Source organism: Chlorocebus sabaeus, chromosome 14, assembly GCF_047675955.1.
Source record: "Chlorocebus sabaeus isolate Y175 chromosome 14, mChlSab1.0.hap1, whole genome shotgun sequence".
NCBI lineage: Eukaryota > Metazoa > Chordata > Mammalia > Primates > Cercopithecidae > Chlorocebus > Chlorocebus sabaeus.
Genome location: NC_132917.1, coordinates 98,395,446 through 98,422,628, shown reverse-complemented (window position 1 = coordinate 98,422,628; position 27,183 = coordinate 98,395,446). Strand labels below are relative to the sequence as shown.

The window sequence follows — 27,183 nt, the reverse complement described above, 5'->3', positions numbered from 1 at the left end:
CACTTGAACTTGGGAAGCAGAGGTTGCAATGAGCTGAGACTGTGCCACTGCACTCCAGCCTGGATGACAGAGTGAGACTCCATCTCAAAAAAAAGAAAAGAAAAGAAAAGAAAAAAAAATGTTGTCCTGGTTCCTCCTGAAGGAAAAATAAAGATTTGAAAGTAAAATTATGTGAAAGCAATGGACTGAAGAAACAGTTTTAGAAATCAAAAGATCAAGCTAGATAGTAGGCTTTCTATTCCCCAAGCATATCTTTTAATTTTACTTGAACAATGATTATTCAGGGATGAAGGTAAATTATTCAGGGGCATTTTCTTATTCAAGGGTGAAGGTACATTATTCAGGGGCAGAGGTATCTTGGCACTGTAATATACATACCTGGGCAGACCACACCTAACATTTGCAAAACCAGCACAATAATTTTAATAGGTTAACAAATGGTACTAGGAAAACAGGATACCCACATGCAAAATAATAAAGTTAGATCCTTATCCAACACCATAAACAAAATTTAACTCACAGTGGACCAAAGACCTAAACGTAATGCCTAGAACTATAAATACTTTTAGAGGAAAACGTAGGGCAGAAACTTTATGACATTGGATTCGGAAATTATTTCTTGGGTTTGATACCAAAGGCACAGGCCACCAAAGAAAAAATCGACAAATTGGACTTTAAGCAAATTTTAAAATTCTGTGCATCAAAAGACAGTGTCAACAGAATAAAAAGGTACCCCACCCAGAATGGGAGAAAACATTTGCAAATTGTTTATCTGGTAAGGGAATGATACCCAGACTACAAAGAGAACTCCTGACACCCAACAAAACACAAAAATATAAACAACTGATTCCAAAATAGGCAAAGAACTTGAATAGACATTTTTCCGAAGAAGATATACAAATGGCAAATAGAACTTCAAAGGATGCTCAACATCAGTAATCATTAGGGAATTGCAAACCAAAACTACAATGAAATACCGCCTCATATCCATTAGGATGGCTACTATCAAAAAAACAGAAAATAGGCTGGGTGCGGCCACTCATGCCTGTAATCCTAGCACTTTGGGAAGCCAAGGCAGGTGGAATACCTGAGGTTGGGAGTTCAAGGCCAGCCTGTCCAATATGGTGAATTCCCATCTCTACTAAAAAATATAAAAAATTAGCCTGGTGCAGTGGCACGTGCCTGTAGTTCTAGCTACTTGGGAGGCTTGGGAGGCTGAAGCAGGAGAATCGCTTGAAACTGGGAGGCGGAGGCTGCAGTGAACTGAGATCAATTATGCCACTGCATTCTAGCCCGGGCTACAGAGTGAGACTTTTGTCTCAAAAAAACAAACAAAAAGAAAATAACACGTGTTGGCAAGGATGTGGAGAAAGTGAAACCCTTGTGTGCTGTTGGTAGGAATGTAAAATGTTACTGCCATGATGGGAAACAGTATGGCAGTTCCTCAGAAAATTAAAACCAAAATCACCATATCATCCAGCAATTTCACTTCTCAGTATGTACCCAAAATAACTGAAAGCAAGGTCTCAAAGAATTATTTGTACATCCATGTTCATAACAGGATGATTCACAAGGCTAAAATGTGGAAGCAACCCAAATAGCCATCAAGGGATAAGTGAGTAAACAAAACATGGTAGAGACACACAATGGAATATTACTCAGCTTCAAAAAGAAAGAACATTCTGAAATATGCCACAACATGGATGAATCTTGAGGACATTATGCAAAATGAAATGTCAGTAACAAAAAGACAAATACTCTATGATTGCACTTACGTGAGATATTTAAAGTAGTCAAAATCAACAGAAAGTAGAACGGTGGTTGCCAGGGGATGCAGAGATGGGGGAATGGATGGTTATTATTTAATGCGTAAAGAGTTTTGGTTTTATAAGATGAAAAGAGTTCTGGAGATGAATGTTGGTGATGGTCATACATTATGAATGTATTTAATACCACTGAACTGTGCCCTCAAAAATGGTTAAGATGGTAAAATTTCATATTATGTGTATTCTATAATAATTTTTAAAAATTGAAAAAGAATACAAATGGAGAAACACCTACCATATGCATCAATAATTAAAAGTTATAAATCATGGCTCAGTCTACATATCTATACAAGGACCTGCTGCTTTCTTGGTGGCTGAAGGAACCCTAAGGCTCCCTCCCAGTCCTCTGCCAGTCTGAGTGACAACGCAGATGTGCTGAAGCAGAGGAAAAGGCTGGGCCCAAGCCCAAGATTCCTGAGCAGTGACTGGACTCTCCCAGCCTCACTATGACCAAGTAGAATTTATTCTAGGAATGCAAGGTTGGTTTGACATTAGGAAATTCATTATTATCATATATATAATCTTAATAGACTTAAGGAAAAGAATCATATGATTAGTTCCAAAAATTCAACACCCACCTATTCCTGATTTTTTAAATACTCAAGCAAATACGTCATAACAAATGTTAGTAAGGATGTGAAGAAATGGGAACTCTTGCAAATATTGGTGGGAATGTAAAACAGTGCAGCTGCTATGGAAACAATACGGAGGTTCTTCAAAAAATTAAAGATAGATTTACCATATGACCCCACAATCCCACTTCTGGATATATATCCTAAAGAATTGAAAACAGGATCTTGGAGATATTTGCATACCCATATTCATTGCAGTGTTATTTTTTTTTTTTTTTTTGAGACGGAGTCTCGCTCTGTCGCCCAGGCTGGAGTGCAGTGGCTGGATCTCAGCTCACTGCAAGCTCTGCCTCCTGGGTTCACGCCATTCTCCTGCCTCAGCCTCCTGAGTAGCTGGGACTACAGGCACCTGCCATCACGCCCGGCTAGTTTTTTGTAATTTTTTTAGTAGAGATGGGGTTTCACTGTGTTAGCCAGGATGGTCTCGATCTCCTGACCTCGTGATCCGCCCGTCTTGGCCTCCCAAAGTGCTGGGATTACAGGCTTGAGCCACCAAGCCTGGCCAATTGCAGCATTATTTACAATAACCAAGACATGAGAGCAACCCAAGTGTCCAACAACAGATAAATGGATAAAGAAAATATGGTATATACATACAATAGAATATTATTCAGCCTTAAAAAGAAAGGAAATTCTGTCATATGCTATAACATGGATTAACCTTAAGGACATTATACTATGTGAACTAAACCAAGCACAAAAAGACAAATACTGTATGATTCAACTTACATGAGATATCTAAAGTAACTCAACTCATAGAAACAGAAAAAAATACCCAAAAGTATTTTTTGGACAGATACATTATCATTTTCAGTATAAATATATGTATGCGTATATATTTACATGTATGTGTGTAGACGGAAGGATAGATATACAGATAATCTCTTATTCATATTAGTCCTATAACCAGACTCTTAATCAGGAAACTCAAGAGGCATTTTCTCCAAGAGCAAGAACAAAGCAGGATGCCCACTGTATCTCCAGCAACCACTCAAGATTAACCTAGAGGTATTAGCAATGTAATTAAACATGATAAATAAATCAGGTAGAGGCATAACAATAGGTAAAGGTGTAAAACTGGCTGGGCATGGTGGCTCATACCTGTAATCCCAGCACTTTGGGAGGCCAAGGAGGGCAGATCACTTGAGGTCAGGAGTTGGAGGCCAGCCTGGCCAACATGGTGAAACCCTGTCTCTAACAAAAATTAGCTGGGCATGGTGGCGCGTGCTTGTAGTCCCAGCTACTCGGGAGGCTGAGGCAGGAGGATCGCTTGAACCTGGGAGGCGGAGGTTGCAGTGAGCTGAGATCATGCCACTGCACTCCAGCCTGGGCAACAGAGTGAGACTCCATCTCAAAAAAAAAAAAAAAGAAGTAAAACTATCTATATAACAGTATATGTAGAATTGAATAAGGCAATAGGACATAAAATTCATATCCAAAAAGCAAGCCTTCCTATTTCCAAACATTAAGTAGGTAGAAGGTATAATGATAGAGAAACCCCCTCTCTTACAATAGCAACATAGAAAATTAAGTGACTTAGGAATAAACTTAAGAAGATCCATGTAAAAATCTATGTAAGGAAAACTTTAACACACACTGAAAATAAACTTGAAGAACTGGAAAGGCATTCCCATTTCTAGCATAGGATGACCTAACATCTGTTTTCCCAAAGTGAATATTGTCGTATAAATTTGAGGCAATGCCAGTCAGAATACCGAAAGCCTTTGGATGAAGTTAGACAAGTTGATGCTAAAGTTCACATGGAAAAACAAACATGCAAAAATAGCCAGGAAGACAATGAAAAAACAAAAACTGCAAAAGGGGAACTAGTCCGACAAGACATGAAAACATACTCTTTTCAGGCACGGTGGCTCACGCCTATAATCTCAGCACGGAGTTTCGCTCTTGTTGCCCAGGCTGGAGTGCAGTGCCGCGATCTCGGCTCCCCGCAACCTCTGCCTCCCGGGTTCAAGCAATTCTCCTGCCTCAGCTTCCCGAGTAGCTGGTCTCGAACTCCTGACTTCAGGGGAGCCACATCGCCCGGCCAGGAATAAGGATTTTTAATCAGCTCTTCCCATTCCCTAGTCCCTACCTCTGGCTGATGCACGGTGCGGCCCGGGAACCCCTGGCCAGGTACATAATCCTGCAAAGACCATGTATTTCCCAGCTCAGACAGTGACCTATTTGGCCTGGTTTTTTTCTTTTAAATCTTTTAAGTCTTTCTAGGGGAGAAATGCTTCACGGATTCTAGCTGTTCATCCTGTCTTCGGAGCCAGTCTCCCTCCAGCCTGATCAGATCGCTCAGATGAGCCTCTGCTCCTGGCTAGAGGCAGCGCTTTCCCACACACCTGAGGAGGAGGGGAGAATCCCTCTGGGGCAGCACCTCACCAATGTGCTCAGCCCCTGCCCAGCCCCACCACCCCAGGGGGGAAAGGACCTGCCCAGGTCAGTTTGGGAGGAGGCACCAGCTGTCTGTGGCCTGCTCTCTCTCCCTCCTGGCTAGCATCTGTCTGCCTGCAGAGAATAAACATTCTGATCTGCTCCTCCATGCTGTACATATCACAGAAGCAGACTCGCACAGAGGGGCATCTGGGGAAACCATGGGTATCCAAAACCTTACCAGTGATTGGGGAACTCTTCCTAGTTCAGGGTGAAGCACCCACGTTGTGCAGCCAAGTACAGGTGTCTCTCTACAAGAGAGTCTGAGCATCATCTGCCAGACCCTCAGCTCTGAACTCAGGTAAGAGGAAAAAGAGGGGCCGGCCCAGTGGCTCACACCTGTAATCCCAGCACCTTGGGAGGTCGAGGCGGGTGGGTCATGAGGTCAGGAGATCGACACCATCCTGGCTAACACAGTAAAAACCTGTCTCTACTAAAAAATACAAAAAACTAGCCAGGCGTGGTGGCGGGCGCCCATAGTCACAGCTACTCGGAAGGCTGAGGCAGGAGAATGGCGTGAACCTGGGAGGCGAAGCTTGCGGTGAGCCGAGATTGTGCCGCCGCACTTCAGCCTGGGTGACAGAGCGAGACTCCATTGAAAAAAAAAAGGGGGGGGAGAAGAACGACGACTTATCAACCCTCAATTCCAATTTTATGCATTTGCATTTACCTTTATCGGGAATTTTGTCCACACTGCCAAGGAAATATTCTGGTTCAGGAGAATTCCAAGCAACACTGGTTGCTTTGATAAGACACATGAAAAAAAAAAAAAGAAGAAAAAGGATCTTCATCAGTACACATTTGCAAGCACCTTGGGCCCATATTTTGTATTCCGTTTTTTGTTTTTTTGTCTTTTGAGACAGAGTCTCGCTGTCACCCAGGCTGGAGTGCAGTGGCACGACCCCACCTCCCGGGTCCAAGTGATTCTCATGTCTCAGCCTCCCAAGTAGCTGGGTCTACAGGCATGCGCCACCATGCCCAGTTAATTTTTTGTATGTTTAGTAGAGACAGGGTTTCGCCATGTTGGTCAGGCTGGCCTCGAACTCCTGACCTCAAGTGATCCACTCACCTTGGCCTCCCAAAGTGCTGGGATTACAGGCGTGAGCCACCGCACCTGACCTTGTTTTCCATTTCTAAGTTGAAATGCTAATATAGAACTCAACTTGTAAGAGCAAATGTGTGTTTGAAAGTGAATGCCTTGATGTAGAGAGCAGGGCCGCCTCACTGCCGACTGCAGAGGTGCCCAGGCAGTTGTCCTGGACTACCCTCAGGGAGACTACCCTCAGGAAGTGGGGCGCAAACATCTGTCTGCAGAATACCAACACAGTGCCCGTTCCCCCTCCCTGCCTGGGGCACTTGCACCCACAGCTGGCAGATTTCCAGTACGCTATTCTATCCTTATTATTGTGAGCAGACACCTATCTTAATTCCCAACGTGCTAAATGTTTCCCCTAATATGAAGCTGCTTTTTGGGAAAGAGTGCGCTCTTCACATGTGCCATTTCTCTGGGTGTGCCTAAGCTAAGTCATTTTTTAGTCTTGTTTTATCATCCACTGAATGGGGTATTAATGACTGCACTAACCCTCTCAAAGCACATTGTGCACTTAGGATTCGTGTGTTGGGTTGAAAGTTATGATGCTGCTAGGGGCTCCTGTTGTCGGGAACGGGGAACCCCGCTTGCAGATCAGGTTTCTGTCCTCTGAATACCTCCAGGGTGGCAGAACCTGCCTAACACTGCACATCAAGGATCACCCCAAAATACAGGGATAGTCACGCTTCGGAGCACAGACTCCACAGCCGGGGGAAGGTTACAGAGAGGATTTCAGACAGTTGTTTCCTTCCTATCTCCATTTGGCTTTGCCCCACCAGCAGCTGGTTTAGAGACTGCCAGGATGATAATAGCACATTGAAGACAACACACAGGCCTACAGAAATGTGTGCACTTACTGTGTTAACGGCATACACTTGCCTTTTCTCATGTCTGTCTTTGTAATGGATCGGACTGCTGTTGTTTCGCTAAATGACGGGTCATACGGAACCGTGGGAAACACCTGCAGCAGAATTTCATCTCCAGTGAAGCAAACAAAGGCACGTTAATGGCAGCATTGCAGGACTGATATCTTTTGCTCTGTAAGTACCTAAAGCAGTCTATGAATATAGTGACTACGTGACGCAAACTCCACGGATATGGGACACTATTCCCTAAAATGCCTTGTCTTGGGAAGGAAAACTCCAATTACCGAAATCATTTCTGGAAAACTGTGATTGTCTGAGACATCCTGGGCAGTGAACACTGCGCACTATAGATATATGGCCCCAGATCTCCCGATACTTCGTGCCCTAATAATTCTTCTTGTTCCTGTTGTCATTCTGATGCACCTTTGAGGCTGTTCGCAAGATGACTCTTAAAAATAGGGTAAAGTTTGGCCGGGCACGGTGGTTCACGCCTGTAATCCCAGCACTTTGGGAGGCCGAGACGGGCGGATCACGAGGTCAGGAGATCGAGACCATCCTGGCTAACATGGTGAAACGCCATCTCTACTAAAAATACAAAAAACTAGCCAGGCGAGGTGGCGGCGCCTGTAGTCCCAGCTACCTGGGAGGCTGAGGCAGGAGAATGGCGTGAACCTGGGAGGCGGAGCTTGCAGTGAGCTGAGATCCAGCCACTGCACTCTAGCCTGGGTGACAAAGCGAGACTCCGTCTCAAAAAAAAAAAATAGGGTAAAGTTTGTTGGGGCACAGATGAATCAGAACAGATTCTATAAGCTCAGAAAGTTCTTTGTTTATAAAAGTGTTGCTAATTCATGAGGGTTACATTTTTGAAATGTATTAAGTTCTCCTTCCCTTTTAAGTTCTCAGGCTTCTGGCTTCCCTGGGAAGCAGTTTTACCTTCCCCTCTAGGCTGTCCTTGCTAAGACACAGAAAACAGTCCTCACAAACCCCACTTATCCTGTATTTATTCTCGGTGCATTTCTGGGGCTGCTGGTTCTCGGTGGTTTTCACTCACTTGACGTAACAGGAGCTCGCCACAGAGACACCAGAAAATGAACCATCAGGGTCACCACGACAATGAGGAGCTGCTCTCACCACCCCTCCTTGAGGACCATGGGGATCTACGAGTCCCTGGAAATGCTGCCCAGAGGGAACTGCAGAGTTGAGCCGTGGCCTCCAATGCCAAGGCCCACCTGGCGGGAGCTGGGCCGGTCAGTGGGCTCTTGAGGGGTGATGGGAGCTTCGCAAACCCCCAACTCTTCTCCCATCTTCAGATGCAATCACCCGCCTCCTACACATATGGGGTTGCATTCAGAGACACTGGGGTCACCTGCGAGGCTGAGACAAGGCTTCTGCCTCCTAGACAGCAGGTGCTGAGGGTACAGCGAGGGGGACCGCAAGTGCTGCCTGCATCTGCTCATTCATCCCTCCTGATCACCGGCCAGGCAGTGGTCTATGCAGACTGCCCGAGGCCTCTGTGATGGCTCCATGGGGAGGAGCAGGCCCAGCGCTCCTGACACGGACAGCTGCCGGAACGGAGACCCACCGGGTGTCGAGAGATCTGCTCCCTTGCAAGCAGGAATGAACAGGCATCGCTCTGTGATCCGAATGCCTCCTAACCCGGGGGGAAGCATCAGTGCCACTCTCCCGGTTGCTCCTTCTCACACCTGAGGCGACCCTCAACCTTCGCTCCCGACGCACAGCCCTGGTACCCTCAGGAGAGACTTCACTGGCATTTGCACAGCTTCCTTCAGCAGACAGCTGTGGTTCAGAACCCTTTTCTCCGTCTCAGCTCTTTGCTAAAGAGGACTTCCCTGGGCCTTGGCTTTAGCTTTTTTGTGGTGGTGGTAAAATACACTTAACATAAAATTTCCATTTCTACTATTTATTTAGAGACAAAGTCTCGCTGTGTCACCCAAGCTGAACTGCTGTGGTATAATCATAGCTCACTGAAACCTTGAACTCTTGGCCTCAAGCGATCCTCCCGCCTCAGCCTCCCGAGTAGCTGAGACTACAGGCATGCGTCACCACACTCGGCTCATGTTTTAAGTTTTTGTAGGAACAGGGTGTAACTATGTTGCCTAGGCTGGTCTGGAACTCCTGGCCTCAAGTGATCCTCCCACCTCAGCCTCGCAAAGTGTTGAAATTACAGGCATGAGCCACAATACCTGGCCCATTTTTCACTCTATTTAATTGTACAATTTAAGGGCATTCAAAACATTCACAGTTGTATGTAAACATCACCACTATTTATTTTCAGAACTCCAGGCTGGAGTGCAGTAGTGCAACCTCAGCTCACTGCCACCTCTGCCCGCCAGGCTCAAACGTCCTCCCACCTCAGTCTCCCAACTAGCTGGAACTACAGGCTCATGCCACCATACTCAGCTAATTTTTTAAAAACTTTTAGTAGAGACGGGGTTTCACCATGTTGGCCAGGCTGGTCTTGAACTTCTAACCTCAAGCAATTCCACTTGCCTTGACCACCCAAAGTGCTGAGATTGAGGCACTTGGCCTCCAGAACTTTTTTTTTTTTTGAGACGGAGTCTCGCTCTGTCGCCCAGGCTGGAGTGCGGTGGCGCTATCTCCACTCACTGCAAGCTCCACCTCCTGGGTTCACGCCATTCTCCTGCCTCAGCCTCCCGAGTAGCTGGGACTACAGGCGCCCGCCACCACGCCCGGCTAATTTTTGTATTTTTAGTAGAGATGGGGTTTCACCGTGTTAGCCAGGATGGGCTCGATCGCCTGACCTCGTGATCCACCCATCTCGGCCTCCCAAAGTGCTGGGATTATAGCCGTGAGCCACCGCGCCCGGCCCAGAACTTTTCAATCAACTGAAACGGGCAGGCACAGTGGCTCACGACTGTAATCCCAGCACTTTGGGAGGCTGAGGCAGGCAGAGCATGAGGTCAGGAGTTCGAGACCAGCCTGACCAACATGGTGAAACCCCATCTCTACTAAAAATACAAAAAATTAGCCAGGCATGGTAGCACATGCCTGTAATCCCAGCTACTGAGGAGGCTGAGGCAAGAGAATCACTTGAACCAGGGAGGCAAAGGTTGCAGTGAGCCGATATTGCACCATTGCATTCCAGCCTGGGTAACAGGGCGAGACTCCATCTCAAAAAAAAAAAAAAAAAAAAAAAAAAAAAACTGAAACAGAAACTCTATACCCATTGCTATGGTTTAAATGTGTCCTCAAGTTTCATGTGCTGGAAATTTGATTCCCAATGTGGTCGTCATGTTAGGAGGCAGGGCCTAGTGGAGGTGTTTGGGTCATGGAAATTGTGCCCTCATTAAGAGATTAATATGGTTATCACAGGAATGGGTTAGTTATCACAAGAGTACATACCATGTAAAAGGACAAGTTCCACCCTCCCTTGCTCTGTCTTTCACCCTCTATGGCATTTCTGCTTTCTGCCATGGGATGACGATACAGCAAGAAGGTTCTTGCCAGATGCTGGCCCCTCAGTCTTGGACTTTCCAGCCTTCAGAATTGTGAGCCAATAAATTTCAATTTATTACAAATTACCCAGCCTGTGGTATTCCATTATAGCAGCAAAAAATGGACATGTAGCAGCTATACCATCTTACCTTCCCACCAGCAATGTATGAGGGTTTCAGTTTCCTTCATCCTCACCAACATCTGTTATTTTTCTTTAAAAAAAAAAAAAAAAAAAAAAAGCCATTCTGACTGGGCATGGTGGCTCACACCTGTAATCCCAGCACTTTGGGAGGCCAAGGTGGGCAGATCACCTGAGGTCAGGAGTTCGTGACCAGCCTGGCCCACATGGCAAAACCCCATCTCTACTAAAAATGCAAAAATTAGCCAGGTTTGGTGGCAGGCACTATAATCCCAGCTAGTAGGGAGGCTGAGGCAGGAGAATTGCTTGAACTTGGTAGGTTGAGGTTGCAGTAATCCGAGATCGCACCACTGCACTCCAGCCTGGGTGACAGAGCAAGACTTTGTCTCAAAAAAAGAAAAAAAAAGGCTGGACATGGTGGCTCACGCCTGTAATCCCAGCACTTTGGGAGGCCGAGGCAGGCGGATCACGAGGTCAGGAGATCAAGACCACCTGGCTAACACACAGATGGGGTTTCACAGTGAAACCCCGTCTCTACTACAAACACAAAAAATTAGCTGGGCGTGATGGTGGGCGCCTGTAGTCCCAGCTACTCAGGAGGCTGAGGCAGGAGAATGGCGTGAACCCAGGAGGTGGAGCTTGCAGTGAGCCAAGATCGCGCCACTGCGCTCCAGCCTGGGCGACAGAGCGAGACTCTGTCTCAAAAAAAAAAAAAAAAAAAAAAATAGCCATTCTAAGAAGTGTGAATAGTGGTTTTTTGCATTTGCCTAATGACTAACGATGTTGAGCATCTTTTTATGTGTTTATTGGCCATTTGTGTATCTTCTTTGGAAAATGGCTATTCAAGTTATTTGCCCATTTTTGGAGTGGGTTGTTTGTTTTGTTGTTGTTAAATTACAGGAGTTTGCCGTGTCTTCTGGATATTGATCCCTCATCAGATATGTGATTTGCAAACGTTTTCTCTCATTCTGTGGGAGAAATGCCTTTGATATACAACAGTTTCTAATTTTGACGATGCCCAATTTAGCTATTTTTTCTCTTTTTGCCTGCTTTTGGTGTCAAACTTAAAATACCACATGCCTAATTCAAGGTCATGAAGATTTTCACGTATGTTTACTTCTAAGAGACTAGTAGTTTTTGCTCATAAATTTAGACCATTGACCCACTTTGAATTTTTGTATATGTTATAAGGTAATGAGCTAGCTTCATTATTTTGCCTGTGACCTTCCAGTTTCCCCAGGACCATTTGTTTAAGAGACTGTTATTTCCACTCTGTTGGCTTTGACACCCTTGTTGAAAATCAATTGACTGGCCAGGCACAATGGCTCATGCCTGTAATCCCAGCACTTTGGGAGACCAAGGTGGGCAAATCATGAGGTCAGGAGATCGAGACCATCCTGGCTAACACAGTGAAACCCTGTCTCTACGAAAATTACAAAAAATTAGCAAGGCATGGTGGCGGGCGCCTGTAGTCCCAGCTACTCGGGAGGCTGAGACAGGAGAATGGCATGAACCCCGGAGGCAGAGCTTGCAGTGAGCTGAGATCGCATCACTGTAATCCAGCCTGAGTGACAGAGCGAGACGCTGTCTAAAAAAAAAAAAAAAAAAATTAGCTGGGCATGGTGGCGGGTACCTGTAATCCCAGCTAGTCAGGAGGCTGAGGCAAGATAACTGCTTGAACTGGGATCCAGGAGCTGAAGGTTGCAGTGAGCCAAGATCACACCACTGCACTCCAGCCTGGACGACAGAGTGAGACTCCATCACAAAAAAAAAAAAAAAAAAAAAAAAAAGAAAATCAACTGACCATAGACATATGCATTTCTTTCTGAACTTTCTATTTTATTCTACGGGTTTATGTGATTAGCCTTACACTAGTATCACACTGTTTGGATAACTGGGCTTTGTAGCAAGTTTTCAAATGAGAAAGTGAAATTCCTCCAACTTTTTTTTTCTTTTTCAGGACTATTTTTGCTGTTTGGAGCATTTGAAATTCCATATGAATCTTATGGTGGATTTTTCTCTCGCTGGGAAAAAAGCTCTTGAGATTTTGATAGGGATTATATTGAATGTGCAGATCACTCTGGGCAACTTTGACATCTTTTTTTTTTTTTTTTTTTTTTTTTTTTTTTTTAAATAGATACCAGATCTTACTGTGCTGCCCAGGCTGGATCTCAAACACCTGGGCTCAAGTGATCCTCTCGCCTCAGCCTCCCAAGTGCTAAAATTACAGGTGTGAGCCACCATGCCAGGTCAATTTTGACATCTTAACAATATTAAGTTTTTCAGTCCATGAACATGAGATTCTTTGTCTCTCTATTTTCTTTCATCAATTCTTTGTAGTTTTCAGTATCGGTATAAGTCTTTCACTTTCTTGGCTAAATTTATCTCTAAATATTTTATTGTTTTTGATATAATTGTAAATGGAATTAATTGTTCTCCTATCTTGTTTGGATACACTAACAATACATACACTAACAATATATACACTAACAATATAATATATATATTATATATATAACAATATAATATATTGTTAGTGTATAAAAACACAACTACACAACTGATTTTTGTGTGTTCAATTTGTACCCCACAATTTTGCTAAATTCATTTACTGGTTCTAACGTGTGTGTGTGTGTAGTCTATATGGTTTTCAACATATAAGATCAAGTCATCTGCAACCAGAGACTTCTTCCTTTCCAATTTGGATGACTCATTTCTTTTTCTTGCCTAATGACTCTGGCTATGACTTCCAGTAATGTACTGAATAGAATTGGTGAGAGCAGGCATCCTTGCCCTGTTCCTGATCTTTGAGGAAAGCTTCCAGTCTTTCACCATTGAGCATGATATCATCAGTGGGTTTTTCAAACAGGCCTTTATTATGTTGTGGTAGTTTTGTTCTGTTTCTAGTTTGTTAAGTTGTTGTTGTTGTTTTTTTTTTTTTTTAATCATGAAAGGGTGTTGAAATTTGTCAAATACTGTATCTGCATCAATTGAAATGATAGTTTTCCTCCTTCGTTATATTAATGTGGTATATTACAGTGATTGATTTTTATTACGTTCAACCATCCTTCTGTTCCAGAAATAAATCCTTCTTGGTCTGGTGAATAGTCCTTTTAATAGGCTATTGGATTTGGTTAGCTAACGTTCTGTTGAGGATTTTTCTGTCTACAAGAGGCATTTGTTTTTAGTCTTCCTGTAGTGACTTTGTCTGCCTTTGGTATCAGGGCCATACTGGCCTCTTAGAGTAAGCTAGGAAGTGTTTCTTCCTCTTCAGCTTTTTGGAAGAGTTTGAGGACTGGTGTTATCTCTATTTATAGCTTTTGCAGATTTTGCCAGAGAACACATCTAATTCTAGACTTTCTTCATTGGAAAGTTTTGATTACTGATTCATTCTCCTTACTTGTTATGTGTCTATTCAGATTTTCTTATTTCTTCTGGAGTCAATTTTGCTAGTTCATGTGCTTCCAGGAATTTCAAAATTTCATCTAGGTCTTCCAATTTGTGAGCATACAAATGCTCATATTCTTCTCTCATTAAATCCTTTCTATTTCCAGAAAATCAGTAGTAATATTCCCACTCTAATTTCTGAATTAATAATGGGTCCTCTTCTTTCTTTGCCAATCTAGCTAGAAGTTTGTCAATTTTGTTGGTGTTTTTAAGTAACTAATTTTGGGTTTCATCAGTTCTCTTCTATTTTCTGTTATTTCACTTCTTTCCTCTGTATACTTTACTATTTCCTTCTTTCTTCTGGCTTTCAACTTAATATGCTGTTCTTTTTCTAGTTCCTTTAGGTGTACAATTAGGTTATTTATTTAAGACCCCCCCCTTTTTTTTTTTTGAGACGGAGTCTTTCACTGTTGCCCAGGCTAGAGTGCAGTGGCACCATCTCGGCTCACTGCAAGCTCCGCCTCCTGGGTTCACACCATTCTCCTGACTCAGCCTCCTGAGTAGCTGGGATTACAGGCATGTACCACCACGCTCAGCTAATTTCTGTATTTTAGTAAAGACGGGGTTTCACCGTGTTGGCCAGGCTGGTCTTGAACTCCTGAGCTTAAGTGATCTGCCCGCCTCAGCCTCCCAAAGTGCTGCGCTTACAGGCATGGGCCACCAGGCCTGGCCATTTTGCTATTTGTTGTGTGTATGTGTGTTGTGTTTTCAGTCATTTAGGGGTTTGTGTTTTATGTGTGTTTTCTTTTGCTCCTCATTCCCCCATTACTGCTTTTTTTTTTTTTAAGTTGGTTCTTTATAATGTTCCATTTGACTCTTTCTTTTTCTTTTTTCTTTTTTTTTTTTTTTTTGAGATAGAGTATTGCTCTTGTTCCCCAAGCTGGAGTGCAACGGCGTGATCTTGGCTCATGGCAACCTCCGCCTCCCAGGTTCAAGCAATTCTCCTGTCTCAGGCTTCCAAGTAGCTGGGATTACAGACACCTGCCACCACACCCGACTAATTTGTGTATTTTCAGTAGAGACGGGGTTTCATCATGTTGGCCAGGCTGGTCTCAAACTCCTGCCCTCAGGTGATCCCCCAACCTCAGCCTCTCAAAGGGCTGGGATTACAGGCATGAGCCACCCTGCATGGCTTCAACTCTTTTACTCTTTTATTCCATCTTTTTTTAGTTATTATTTACTGGTTACCTTGGAAACACCTAAACTAGTTAAGTTAAAATTTGTTTAGCCAGGCGCGGTGGCTCAAGCCTGTAATCCCAGCACTTTGGGAGGCCAAGATGGGTGGATCACGAGGTCAGGAGATCGAGACCATCCCGGCTAACACAAACCCCGTCTCTACTAAAAAATACAAAAAACTAGCTGGGCGAGGTGGTGGGTGCCTGTAGTCCCAGCTACTCGGGATGCTGAGGCAGGAGAATGGCGTGAACCCGAGAGGCGGAGCTTGAAGTGAGCCGAGATCCGGCCACTGCACTCCAGCCTGGGCGACAGAGCGAGACTCCGTCTCAAAAAAAAAAAAAAATTTGTTTAAACTTAAACACCTAGCTATCTTAAATTTATAACAACCTAGTTTGCATGGTATCAACTTAGTTTCAATAGTATACAAACACTCTGCACATATATATCTCTATTCCCTTCCCTTTATATTGTTGTTATTACAGAATCTATCCTTATATGTTGTATGACCATTAACAGATGTTATTATTATTTATTAATAATAGATTAATAATTATAATTATTAAAAAAAATTAATAATAGATTAATAATAACAGATTATTATTTCATGCATTTGCCTTTTAAATAATATTTTTAAAAGGCAGAAGTTACAGATGAAACCTAAAGTACAATAAGACTTTTAGAACTGGTAGTTACCTTTGCCAGCATTTTTTTTTTCTTATGTCTTCAAGTGACTGTCAAACGTCCCTTCATTTCAGCCTGAAGGGCTCTCTTTGCCATTTCTCATAAGGCGGGTCTCTCAGCTTTTGTTTATCTGAAAATGTTCTATTTCTCTTTTATTCTGGAAAGATAATTTTGTCAGACAACTCTTGCTTGACAGTATTTTTCTTTTTTTTTTTTCAAGAAAGGATCTCACTCCCATCACCCAGGTTGGAATGCAGTGGCACAATCTCAGCTCACTGCAGCCTGGGCTTCCCAGGCTCAGGTGATCCTCCCACCTCAGTTTACTGAATAGCTGGGACTACAGGTATGCACCATCACACCCAACTAATTTTTTTTTTTTTTTTTTTTTTTTTGAGACGGAGTTTGGCTCTGTTGCCCAGGCTGGAGTGCAGTGGCCGGATCTCAGCTCACTGCAAGCTCCGCCTCCCGGGTTTACGCCATTCTCCTGCCTCAGCCTCCCGAGTAGCTGGGACTACAGGCGCCGCCACCACGCCCGGCTAGGTTTGTTTTTTGTATTTTTTAGTAGAGACGGGGTTTCACCGTGTTAGCCAGGATGGTCTCGATCTCCTGACCTCGTGATCCGCCCGTCTCGGCCTCCCAAAGTGCTGGGATTACAGGCTTGAGCCACCGCGCCCGGCCCTTTTTTTTTTTTTTTTTTTTTGTATTTTTAGTAGAGACAGCGTTTTGCCATATTGCCCAGGCTGGTCTTGAATTCCTGGACTCATGTGATCTGCCCACATCGGCCTCCCAAAGTGCTGGGATTGCAGGCATGAGCCACCATGCCCTGCTGATTACATTATTTTTCTTTCAGAACTTTGAATGTGCCATCCTGCCTTCTACCCTCTGTGGTTGTTGAGGAGAAATGAGTGGTGAATTTTACTAAGGGTTCCTTTTATGCTATGAGTCACTTCTCTGTTACTGCTTTCAAGATTCCCTTTGTGTATGGATTTTGACAATTTGATGATAACGTGTTTCACTGTGAATCTCTGAGTGTCCTGCTTGGAGTTCATTGAGCAACTTGAATGTGCATATTCATGTCTTTCAACATATTCAGGAAGTTTGGAGCCATTCTTTATTCAAACATTCTCTTCGGGTCTCTCTGTCTTCTCCTTCTGAGATTCCCATAATGTATATTTTAGTATGCCTGATGATGCTCCACAAGTCCCACATGTTCTATTCATTTTCTCTTTTTTTTTTCTTTCTGCATCTCAGGCTGGATACTTTCAATGTCTTATCTTCAAGTGTGCTGATCCTTTCTTTTTTTTTTTTTTTTTTCCGAGACAGAGTCTTGCTCTGTTGCCCAGGCTGGAGTGCAGTGGCACCATCTTGGCTCACTGCAAGCTCTGCCTCCCAGGTTCATGCCATTCTCCTGCCTCAGCCTCGCGAGTAGCTGGGACTACAGGTGCCCACCACCACACCCGGCTAATTTTTATATTTTTAGTAGAGATAGGATTTCACCATGTTAGCCAGGATAGTCTCGATCTCCTGACCTCGTGATCCACCCGCCTTGGCCTCCTAAAGTTCTAGGATTAATGGGCATGAGCCAAGTATTCATTTATTATACTTTTCAGCTCCAGAATTTTTTTGGCTCTTTTCAATAATTTCTATCTCTTTATTGATATTATTTATATATTGTTTTCCTGATTTCCTTATTTGTTAATGGTCTCCTTTTGTTCAGTGAACATTTGAAGACAGTTGATTTAACATCTTGTGTAGTAATTTTAATTCCCAGGTTTCCTCAGGAACCAGTTCTGCCAAATTCCTTTTTCCTGTGAATGAGCCATCCTTTCCTGTTTCTTTGTATGTTTTATAATTTTATGTTGAGAGATGGACATTCCGTGTATTACATTTTGATAACTCTGGAAACCTAATCCTCTCTTTCAGTGATTGTTGATTTTTGCTTATAGAAGGCTGAAGCAATTTTTTGGTAACTTTTCCAAACTAGTTTTGCAAAGTGTGTAGTTCTTGTTGTGTGAGAGTTGCTGAGTTTTCTGTTTTCTTATATCTGAAGTTAGTCCATGACCTGACAAAAGTCTCCTTAAGTGTCTATCTCCAAAAAGAGAAAAACAAAAAACCTGATTTCCTTAAATCCCCTCAACAGTGTTGCCTGGAAGCCTCTTCAGCCCATGGAGTTTTTTAACTGGCATTTAACAATGCCAGTTATTTTTGTTTTTGTTTTTGTTTTTTTGAGACGGAGTCTTGCTCTGTCGCCCAGGCTGGAGTGCGGTGGCGCAATCTCCACTCACTGCAAGCTCCGCCTCCCGGGTTCCCGCCATTCTCCTGCCTCAGCCTCCCGTGTGGCTGGGACTACAGATGCCCGCCACCACGCCCGGCTAGTTTTTGTATTTTTAGTAGAGACGGGGTTTCACCGTGTTAGTCAGGATGGTCTCGATCTCCTGACCTCGTGATCCGCCCGCCTCGGCCTCCCAAAGTGCTGGGATTACAGGCGTGAGCCACTGCGCCCGGCCAACAATGCCAGTTAAAACAATGGTCAGTCTTAGTGGTAGCTCCTTGGTGTTCTAAAATAGCAATCAGCAATCAAATACACAACCTGAGTTTTAGAAGACAGGTCTCCATTGCCCACCCTGGCACCAGCAATCCTCGCTAGGAATGTGGACTGCTATCCACACTGCTGCCTGTCACAAGGCTTGGGAAGTGAGGATGGTAGCCACTACCCGAAATGCTGAAATTCAGCAGCCTCTTCATCAAGCTCACTTTTGGACACCGAAAGTGTTCTACTAGACGCCAATATTCCATGGCTACTAAATGTAGTTCTTGCCAGCTAAATTGTTGTTTTGGTAAAGGGACGGATTCCTGGAGCTTCCCACCCCACCACCTTCCATCCGGGCCTTCGTTTTTCTCAAATAGTAAATGAGAAGCTTGGAGTAGATGAATGAGTCACAGCCTAGAATCACCTGAAGGGCTTTAAAACCTAGAGATGCAAATGTCTCACCCCACCTCACATAAATGATCACTGAATGTGAAATAAGACGTCTCTCTCTCTCTTTTTTTTTTTAAATAGACAGTATAGCTCTGCTGCCCAGGCTGGAGTACAGTGGCACAATCATAGCTCAAGGCAGCCTCAAACTCCTGGGCTCAAAAGATCCTCCCACTAAGGGAGGAGACCACCCCTCATATTGTCTTATGCCCAATTTCTGCCTCCAAAGAAAGAAGTAGTAAAAACTAAAAGGCAGAAATGAAATCCACACGCAGACAGCCCAGTGCCGCACCCTGGGCCTGGTAGTTAAAGATCAACCCCTGACTTAATCAGTTCTGTTATCTATAGATTACAGACATTGTATAGAAATGCACTGTGAAAATCCCCGTCCTGTTTTGTTCTGATCTAATTACCGGTGCATGCAGCCCCCAGTCACGTACCCCCTGCTTGCTCAGTCAACCACGACCCTCTCACACGCACCCCCTGAGAGTTGTGAGCCCTTAAAAGGGACAGGAATTGCTCACTCAGGGGGCTCGGCTCTTGAGACAGGAGTCTTGCCAATGCCCCTGGCCGAATAAACCCCTTCCTTCTTTAACTCGGTGTCTGAGGAGTTTTGTCTGTGGCTCGTCCTGCTTCACCACCTCAGCCTCCCGAGTAGCTAGGACCACAGGCACATGCCACCACACTTGGCTAATTTGTCATGTGTCGGGGGGAGTTGTTTTAGCGGTTTTTGGCATGTTGCTCAGGCTGGTCCCGAACTTCTGCCCTCCAGCAATCCTCTCGCCTTGGCCTCCCAAAGCCCTGGGATCATAGGTATGAGGCACTGTGCCTGGCCAAGGGGTGTCTCCTTTTTCCTTTTTCTTTTTTTTCTTTTTCTTTTTTTTTTTTTTCTGAGATGGAGTCTTGCTGTGTCACCCAGGCTGGATTGCAGCGGCATGATCTCGGCTCACTGCAAGTTCCACCTCCCAGGTTCAAGCAATTATCCTGCCTCAGCCTCCCCAGTAGCTGGGACTATAGGCGCCTGCCAGCACGCCCGGCTGAATTTTTTTTTTTTTTTTTTTTTTTTGAGACGGAGTCTCGCTCTGTCCCCCAGGTGGACTGCAGAGGCCGGATCGCAGCTCGCTGCAAGCTCCGCCTCCCGGGTTCACGCCACTCTCCTGCCTCAGCCTCCCACGTAGCTGGGACTACAGGCGCCCGCCACCTTGCCCGGCTAGTTTTTTGGATTTTTTAGTAGAGACGGGGTTTCACCGTGTTAGCCAGGATGGTCTCGATATCCTGACCTCGTGATCCACCCGTCTCGGCCTCCCAAAGTGCTGGGATTACAGGCTTGAGCCACCGCGCCCGGCCTGATTTTTGTATTTTTAGTAGAGATGAGGTTTCCCCATGTTGGCCAGGCTGGTCTCAAACTCCTGACCTCAGGTGATCCACCCACCTCAGCCTCCCAAAGTGCTGGGATTACAGGTCTGAGTCACCGTGCCCGGCCTGGGATGTCTCTTTTAAACAGTCTCCCCAGGGTATTCTCACACTACCAGATGGTAGCCCTGCTCCTGCTCCAAAGATCACTCTTTGAGGAGCAGGATCCTTTCCAGGTGTTTATTTTCCATGTTTGGCTTAATTTATTGAGGTTTTGACTCATGGAGAAACAGATTCCAGCCTCAAGGCAAAGCAGCTGCTTTCCCCTCAAAGCAGCAGGAAGAGGCTACTTGAGTGACAACCCGGGACAAGCATGCAAGCAGGTAACTCTTCAAACACAGGCTAAAGGCTTCAGAGCAGAAGGCTACTTACCAAATATTTTAGCCAAATGTTCCTCACGTTCCTTTGAACCTGATGCAAACACAGCATCGTTCAAGCTCTTTCGTTGGGAATAGCCTATGGGAAAATAAACCATGGCTGTGATTAAGTCTTTCATTGGATCTGCAGGTATTCCCTTTAAATTGATACTCTTCTCCACGGCATTTTGAGGGCAGCATCATGCACTTGGCCTGAACCCACCTGTTCTGAGTGTCACAGAGCAGTCATGAAGTGTCTGCAAGCATCTGAAGTTCCAACACAACACCAGGGGCTAAGCTCATTTTCACATGGTCTCTTGACAGACAATATGCATAAGCATTGAGAGATTTGTGCACAGGGCAGGATTAACTCTACGGGAAAACTGGTAGAAAGGCCTACATGGTGTATGCCAAACGATTTCAAGCACAATCACTTTGACCCAATAAATGACAAGTGGACAGTTCTCTGTTAATAAGACACTGACGAATCATTAAGAAAAGATATACTTAATCAGGCAAGTACTTTGCTAAAAATGTGTTCCTAATGGCCAGGCGCGGTGACTCACGCCTGTAATCCCAGCACTTTGGGAGGCCGAGGCCGGTGGACCAGAAGGTCAGGAGATCGAGACCACCCTGGCTAACACGGTGAAACCCCGTCTCTACTAAAAATACAAAAAATGAGCCAGGCGTGGTGGCAGGCGCCTGTAGTCCCAGCTACTCAGAGGCTGAGGCAGGAGAATGGCGTGAACCCGGGAGGTGGAGCTTGCAGTGAGCAGAGATGGCGCCACTGCACTCCAGCCTGGGTGACAGAGCGAGACTCTGTCTCAAAAAAAAAAAAAAAAGTATTCCTCATAATGTATCAGCCAAGGGAGCATGATAAAACATGATACAGGGCAAGCTACTGAGATTATGCAGTGAAATATTCATATCTTTTCCCAAAGGCTTATGGAATGCATTGGCAGAGTGATTAGTTACTAAACTGTTTTACTGAGAGTCTTATAATTCATGGCACACAAAGCTGGTTTATTCTGATAACTAATTACTCGTCGTTACTTTTCTTCCTAATTCACATGATGTCCACCTTACAGGGTTTCTCTTTTCTTCATGTGATTTGGGGTTAATATGCATTATTTTTGCATACGTGGCCAGCTGCTTCCTCTCAGCATTGGCATTGGAGCGTCAGTGCTGGAGGAGAAATCAGCTCTGCTTCTCCGGGCAAATATTTTACAGAGGATGGGGCAGAATGACGGCAGGGGTGACAGGGAGGGACGTAGGAAGACATTGTCTCCCAAGCTGGTGACTTGGGCACTCACAGGCAGTGACCTACAAAGTGCCGGTGAATAGCTTTATAGCTCATAGCTCCTGTTACAAGGAACAGTGAACCCCACTTGCAAGCCGGGCTTCTGTCCTCTGCACAGCCTCCACCGTGGCAAAACATGCCTGACACTGCACATCAGGGATCACCCCAAAATACAGGGATATCCACACTGAAGCCTATAGACTCCCATATTGGGAGGAAGATTGTAGAGGGGATTTCAGAGAGTCCTTCACATCTCAGTTTGGCTTTGCCCCCCACCACCCCAGTAGTTAATTTAAGGAACGCTAAAATGCTAGCATCGCACATTTGAAATAACACAGAGGTCTGCAGAGGTACGTACGCATGTCAGGTTACCGACATATACTTGCTTTTTTGTGTGTTTCTCTTTGTAATGGATCTGACTGCTGTTCTTGTTTCATCAAACGATGGGTCATACGGAACCTTGGAAAACACTTGCTGCAGAATTTCATCTGCAGTGAAGTAAACAAAGGCATGTTAATACCAGCAATAGTTTGCTAAGTACCTAAAGCAGACTATGAATACAACGAAAGCATGACACAAACTCAATGGATGTTGGACATTATAGGGAAGGAAACTCCAACTAACTAAATCACTTGCAGAACATTTTAATAGCAGGAGACATTCAGGGCAGCAAACACTACCCACTAAAGATATATGACCCAAATCTCATGATACTCAGTGCCCTCATTCTCCTCCTTCTTCCTGTTGTCAGTCTGCCACACAAGCACTGGGGAGGCCCCCGATGATACCAGAGAAGCGGGCCTTTCCCAACCTCCTGCGCCAAAGCCACAGTGGCCGCTCCCAGATTGCTATGACAGAAGGAAAAAAAACCACTCTTTGTTTAAGCCATGGTACGTCAGGTTTTCAGGAAATTGCAGCCAGGTGCATTCTTTTTTTTTTTTTTTTTTCTTGAGATGGAGTCTTGCTCTGTCGCCCATGCGATCTCAGCTCGTTGCAAGCTCTGCCTCCCGGATTCACGCCATTCTCCTGCCTCAGTCTTCTGAGGAGTAGCTGGGACTACAGGCGCCTGCCACCACGCCCAGCTAATTTTTTGTATTTTTAGTAGAGACACAGTTTCACCGTGTTAGCCAGGCTGACCTCGATCTCCTGACCTTGTGATCTGCCTGCCTCAGCCTCCCAAAGTGCTGGGATTACAGGTGTGAGCCATCGTGCCCAGCCCAGGCGCATTCTTAACTGGTACAGCAACTATGGCACCACACGGACTGCCCCCACCGTGATGATCTTGACCACTCACTTTTATGACCCATTACTATACAGAGGAACCAAGCCCACGCTCCTGAAGATCACAATGCTCCTGGAGACTGGACTAGAGTAGAAGACTTCAGATCATTCACACCAGCTTTCAACCAGCCTTATCTCTGCACAGACACAGGAGGACACAGGGCGAGGTGCTGGGGGTTCAGGGAGGAAGGTGACCTGGTGTGCGGTGTGCCTCCCCGAGCCATCTAGATAGTGGGAAAGGCAGAAGTCTACACAGATATAACCAGACATGACACAGTCACACAGAACTACAAAGCAAGGGCCAGGGAAGACAGGAGGGGAAGAAAACCAGCTCGGCCTGGCCGGGCGCGGTGGCTCAAGCCTGTAATCCCAGCACTTTGGGAGGCCGAGATGGGCGGATCACGAGGTCAGGAGATAGAGACCATCCTGGCTAACCCGGTGAAATCCTGTCTCTACTAAAAATACAAAAAACCAGCCGGGCGAGGTGGTGGGCGCCTGTAGTCCCAGCTACTCGGGAGGCTGAGGCCGGAGAATGGCGTAAACCCCGGAGGCGGAGCTTGCACTGAGCTGAGATCCGGCCACTGCACTCCAGCCTTGGCGACAGAGCGAGACTCTGTCTCAAAAAAAAAAAAAAGAAAACCAGCTCGGCCTGCAGCAGCCAGAACACAGGTACACGGCTAAGCAGCCTTCCGGAGGAAGGGGGCCCTGCTGGTGAGGCTGGGTTCTGGATTCAGTTGACCACAGTATTTACTGAGACCCAAGGTCACTCCTGTTCACTGACATTCGATGTCTCTGTCAACTCCCTTCACCAACAATCGGGTGCTCATGATCTCACTCCAGCCCTGGTGGGCCAGTGTGTGACACGTAAGACACCTGGAAACAGCCTCTAGGAAACACTAACTCTTTCATGAGCTACAGCATCATGAAAAGCCCTTGAAGCAGTCATTGAAGGGGTACTGCAGACCGGCCACAGCCCACACCAAGATCACATGTGACTCACACCCTCCACCTCACCCTTCGTGCCACTGAAGAAGGATGGGGAGCAAGGCAGACCCAAAGGGGAAAGCCGTCTTCAGAGAGTTTTGAAGCCTGTGTCCAAATGTTCTGTATGAAAACTGCACCCATGGCTGGGCGCAGTGGCTCAAGCCTGTAATCTCAGCACTTTGGGGGGCCGAGACGGGCGGATCACGAGGTCAGGAGATCGAGACCATCCTGGCTAACCCAGTGAAACACCGTCTCTACTAAAAAATACAAAAAACTAGCCTGGCGTGGTGGCGGCGCCTGTAGTCCCAGCTACTCGGGAGGCTGAGGCAGGAGAATGGCGGGAACCCGGGAGGCGGAGCTTGCAGTGAGCTGAGATCCGGCCACTGCACTCCAGCCTGGGCGACAGAGCAAAACTCCGTCTCCAAAAAAAAAAAAAAAAAACTGCACCCACAAAAACAGGGGCGGGAGCCACAGGGGCAGAAACAAAGCAGAACGGATTCTATAAGCTCGGAAAGCTCTTTCTTTGGAAAACTGTTGCTAATCCATGAGGGTTACATTTTTGAAATATATTAAGTTCTCCTTCCCTTTTAAGTTCTCAGGCTTCTGGCTTCCCTGGGAAGCAGAAGTTTTACTTTCCCTTCCAGGCTCTCCTTGCTAAGTCACAGAAAATAGTCCTCACAAACTCCACTCATCCTGTATTTATTCTCGGTGCATTTCTGGGGCTGCTGGTTCTCAGTGGTTTTCACTCGCTCGACGTAACAGGAGCTCGCCACAGAGACACCAGAAAATGAACCATCAGGGTCACCAGGACAATGAGGAGCTGCTCTCACCACCCCTCCTTGAGGACCATGGGGATCTACGAGTCCCTGGAAATGCTGCCCAGAGGGAACTGCAGAGTTGAGCCGTGGCCTCCAATGCCAAGGCCCACCTGGCGGGAGCTGGGCCGGTCAGTGGGCTCTTGAGGGGTGATGGGAGCTTCGCAAACCCCCAACTCTTCTCCCATCTTCAGATGCAATCACCCGCCTCCTACACATATGGGGCCGCATTCAGAGACACTGGGGTCACCTGCGAGGCTGAGACAAGGCTTCTGCCTCCTAGACAGCAGGTGCTGAGGGTACAGTGAGGGGGACTGCAAGTGCTGCCTGCATCTGCTCATTCATCCCTCCTGGTCACCGGCCAGGCAGCGGTCTATGCAGACTGCCCGAGGCCTCTGTGATGGCTCCATGGGGAGGAGCAGGCCCAGCGCTCCTGACACGGACAGCTGCCGGAACGGAGACCCACCGGGTGTCGAAAGATCTGCTCCCTTGCAAGCAGGAATGAACAGGCATCGCTCTGTGATCCGAATGCCTCCTAACCCGGGGGGAAGCATCAGTGCCACTCTCCCGGTTGCTCCTTCTCACACCTGAGGCGACCCTCAACCTTCGCTCCCGATGCACAGCCCAGGCACCCTCAGGAGAGACTTCACTGGCATTTGCACAGCTTCCTTCAGCAGACAGTTGTGCTTCAGAACCCTTTTCTCCGTCTCAGCTCTCTGCTAAGGACTTCCCTGGGCCTCAGTTTTTCTCATATGTTCAATGGAAGGTTTAGAGTGGGGACCAGTGAGTATCAGCCTAGCGTCCCCTGGAGGATTAGAAAACTACAAATGCGAAGGTCTATCCCCACACCCCAAAATCTGATGCGGGTTGTGTGTGGAATGTCTCAATTGTTAAAAAGAGGATTGTCCCAGGGATTCTCATACTCAATTAGGGCTGAGAACCCCTGGAGGAGGTTCAGCTTGGCCTTGGGGCCTCAGAGCAGAAACTGGCGAGGCAGGTGTGTCATGGTGTGAGGTGGCATCTGACGCTGCAGACTCAGTGAGCTCCCACATGGCACTGCTCTGCTCCACTCATGCTCAGCAGGGTCCTTTGGAGGTGTTTGTCGTCTGTTTTGCTTAATTTATTGAGTCTTTGACACGTAGACAAACGGATTCTAGCCTCAAGGAAGAGCACCTGCCTTGCCTTCACAGCAGCGGGAACGGGTTACCTGGGAGACCAGGAGGGCCATGCACGCAACTCTTCAAATCCAGCCTGAGGCTCCATAGGAAGGGGGGTAACTCACCAAATATTTTAGCCAAACTTTCATCAGGATTTTTTGAACTTGAGGAAAATTCAGGCCAGGTGCGGTGGCTCACAGCTGTAATCCCAGCGCTGTGGGAGGCCAAGGTGGGAGGATCACTTGAGGTCAGGAGTTCGAGACCAGCCTGGGGAACATAGGGAGACCCGGATTCTACAAAAAATAAAAAGTAATTATCTGGGCATGGTGCTGTACACCTGTGGTCCCAGCTACTCGGGAAGCTGAGACGGGAGGATCCATTGAGGTCAGGAGTTCGTGACCAGCCTGGCCAACATGATGAAACCCCGTCTCTACTAAAAATTGTATTTTAGTAATTACTAATTTACTAGTAATTTACTAATTTAGTAAATTAGCTGGGCATGGTGGCACGCACCTGTAATCCCAGCAACTTGGGAGGCTGAGGCAGGATAATCGCTTGAACCTGGGAAGCAGAGGTTGCAGTGAGCCAAGATAGCGCCATTGCACTCCAGCCTGGGCGAGAGAGCTACACTCCACCTCAAAAAATTAAAAATTAAAAATTAAATAAAATTAGATAGTGATGTGATGCTTCACAACTGTGTGAGTATAATAAAAACCACTGAATTATATCCTTTTTAAAGGGTAAATTTGGCCAGATGTGGTGGTTCATGTCTGTAATCCCAGCACTTTGGGAAGCCAAGGTAGGAGGATCACTTGAGCCCTGGAGTTTGAGATCAGCCTGGGCAACATAGTGAGATCCTTATTTCTACAAATATTTAAAAAATTAGCTGGTACATGCCTGTGGTCCCAACTACTTGGGAGGCTGAAGGGAGGATCCTTGGGCCTGGAAGGTGGAGGCTGCAATTAGCTGTGATTGTGTCACTGCACTCCAGCCCTGGGTGACAGAGGGAGACCCTGTCTCAAAAATAATAATAATACATAGGAAAATAAAATTAAGGGTGAATTTTATTATATATTATATCTCTATAAAGTTATTACTACTTTTTTTTTTTTGAGACAGGATCCCAC

At 45.8% G+C, this 27,183-nt stretch overlaps 1 protein-coding gene across 1 annotated transcript in view; it reads right to left on the bottom strand.

The window, feature by feature from the left end:
* The window catches only part of C14H2orf92 (chromosome 14 C2orf92 homolog), a 39,559-nt gene that overhangs the window by 7,542 nt on the left and 4,834 nt on the right, over positions 1-27,183 (bottom strand). Inside the window, exons 2-6 of the mRNA XM_038004172.2 lie at positions 26,182-26,349; positions 22,206-22,307; positions 20,536-20,619; positions 6,867-6,965; positions 5,568-5,639 (exon numbers count right to left, since the gene is read on the bottom strand). Coding sequence (XP_037860100.2) covers positions 5,568-5,639; positions 6,867-6,965; positions 20,536-20,619; positions 22,206-22,307; positions 26,182-26,349 — 525 coding nt within the window. The remainder of the gene's footprint in view (positions 1-5,567; positions 5,640-6,866; positions 6,966-20,535; positions 20,620-22,205; positions 22,308-26,181; positions 26,350-27,183) is intronic.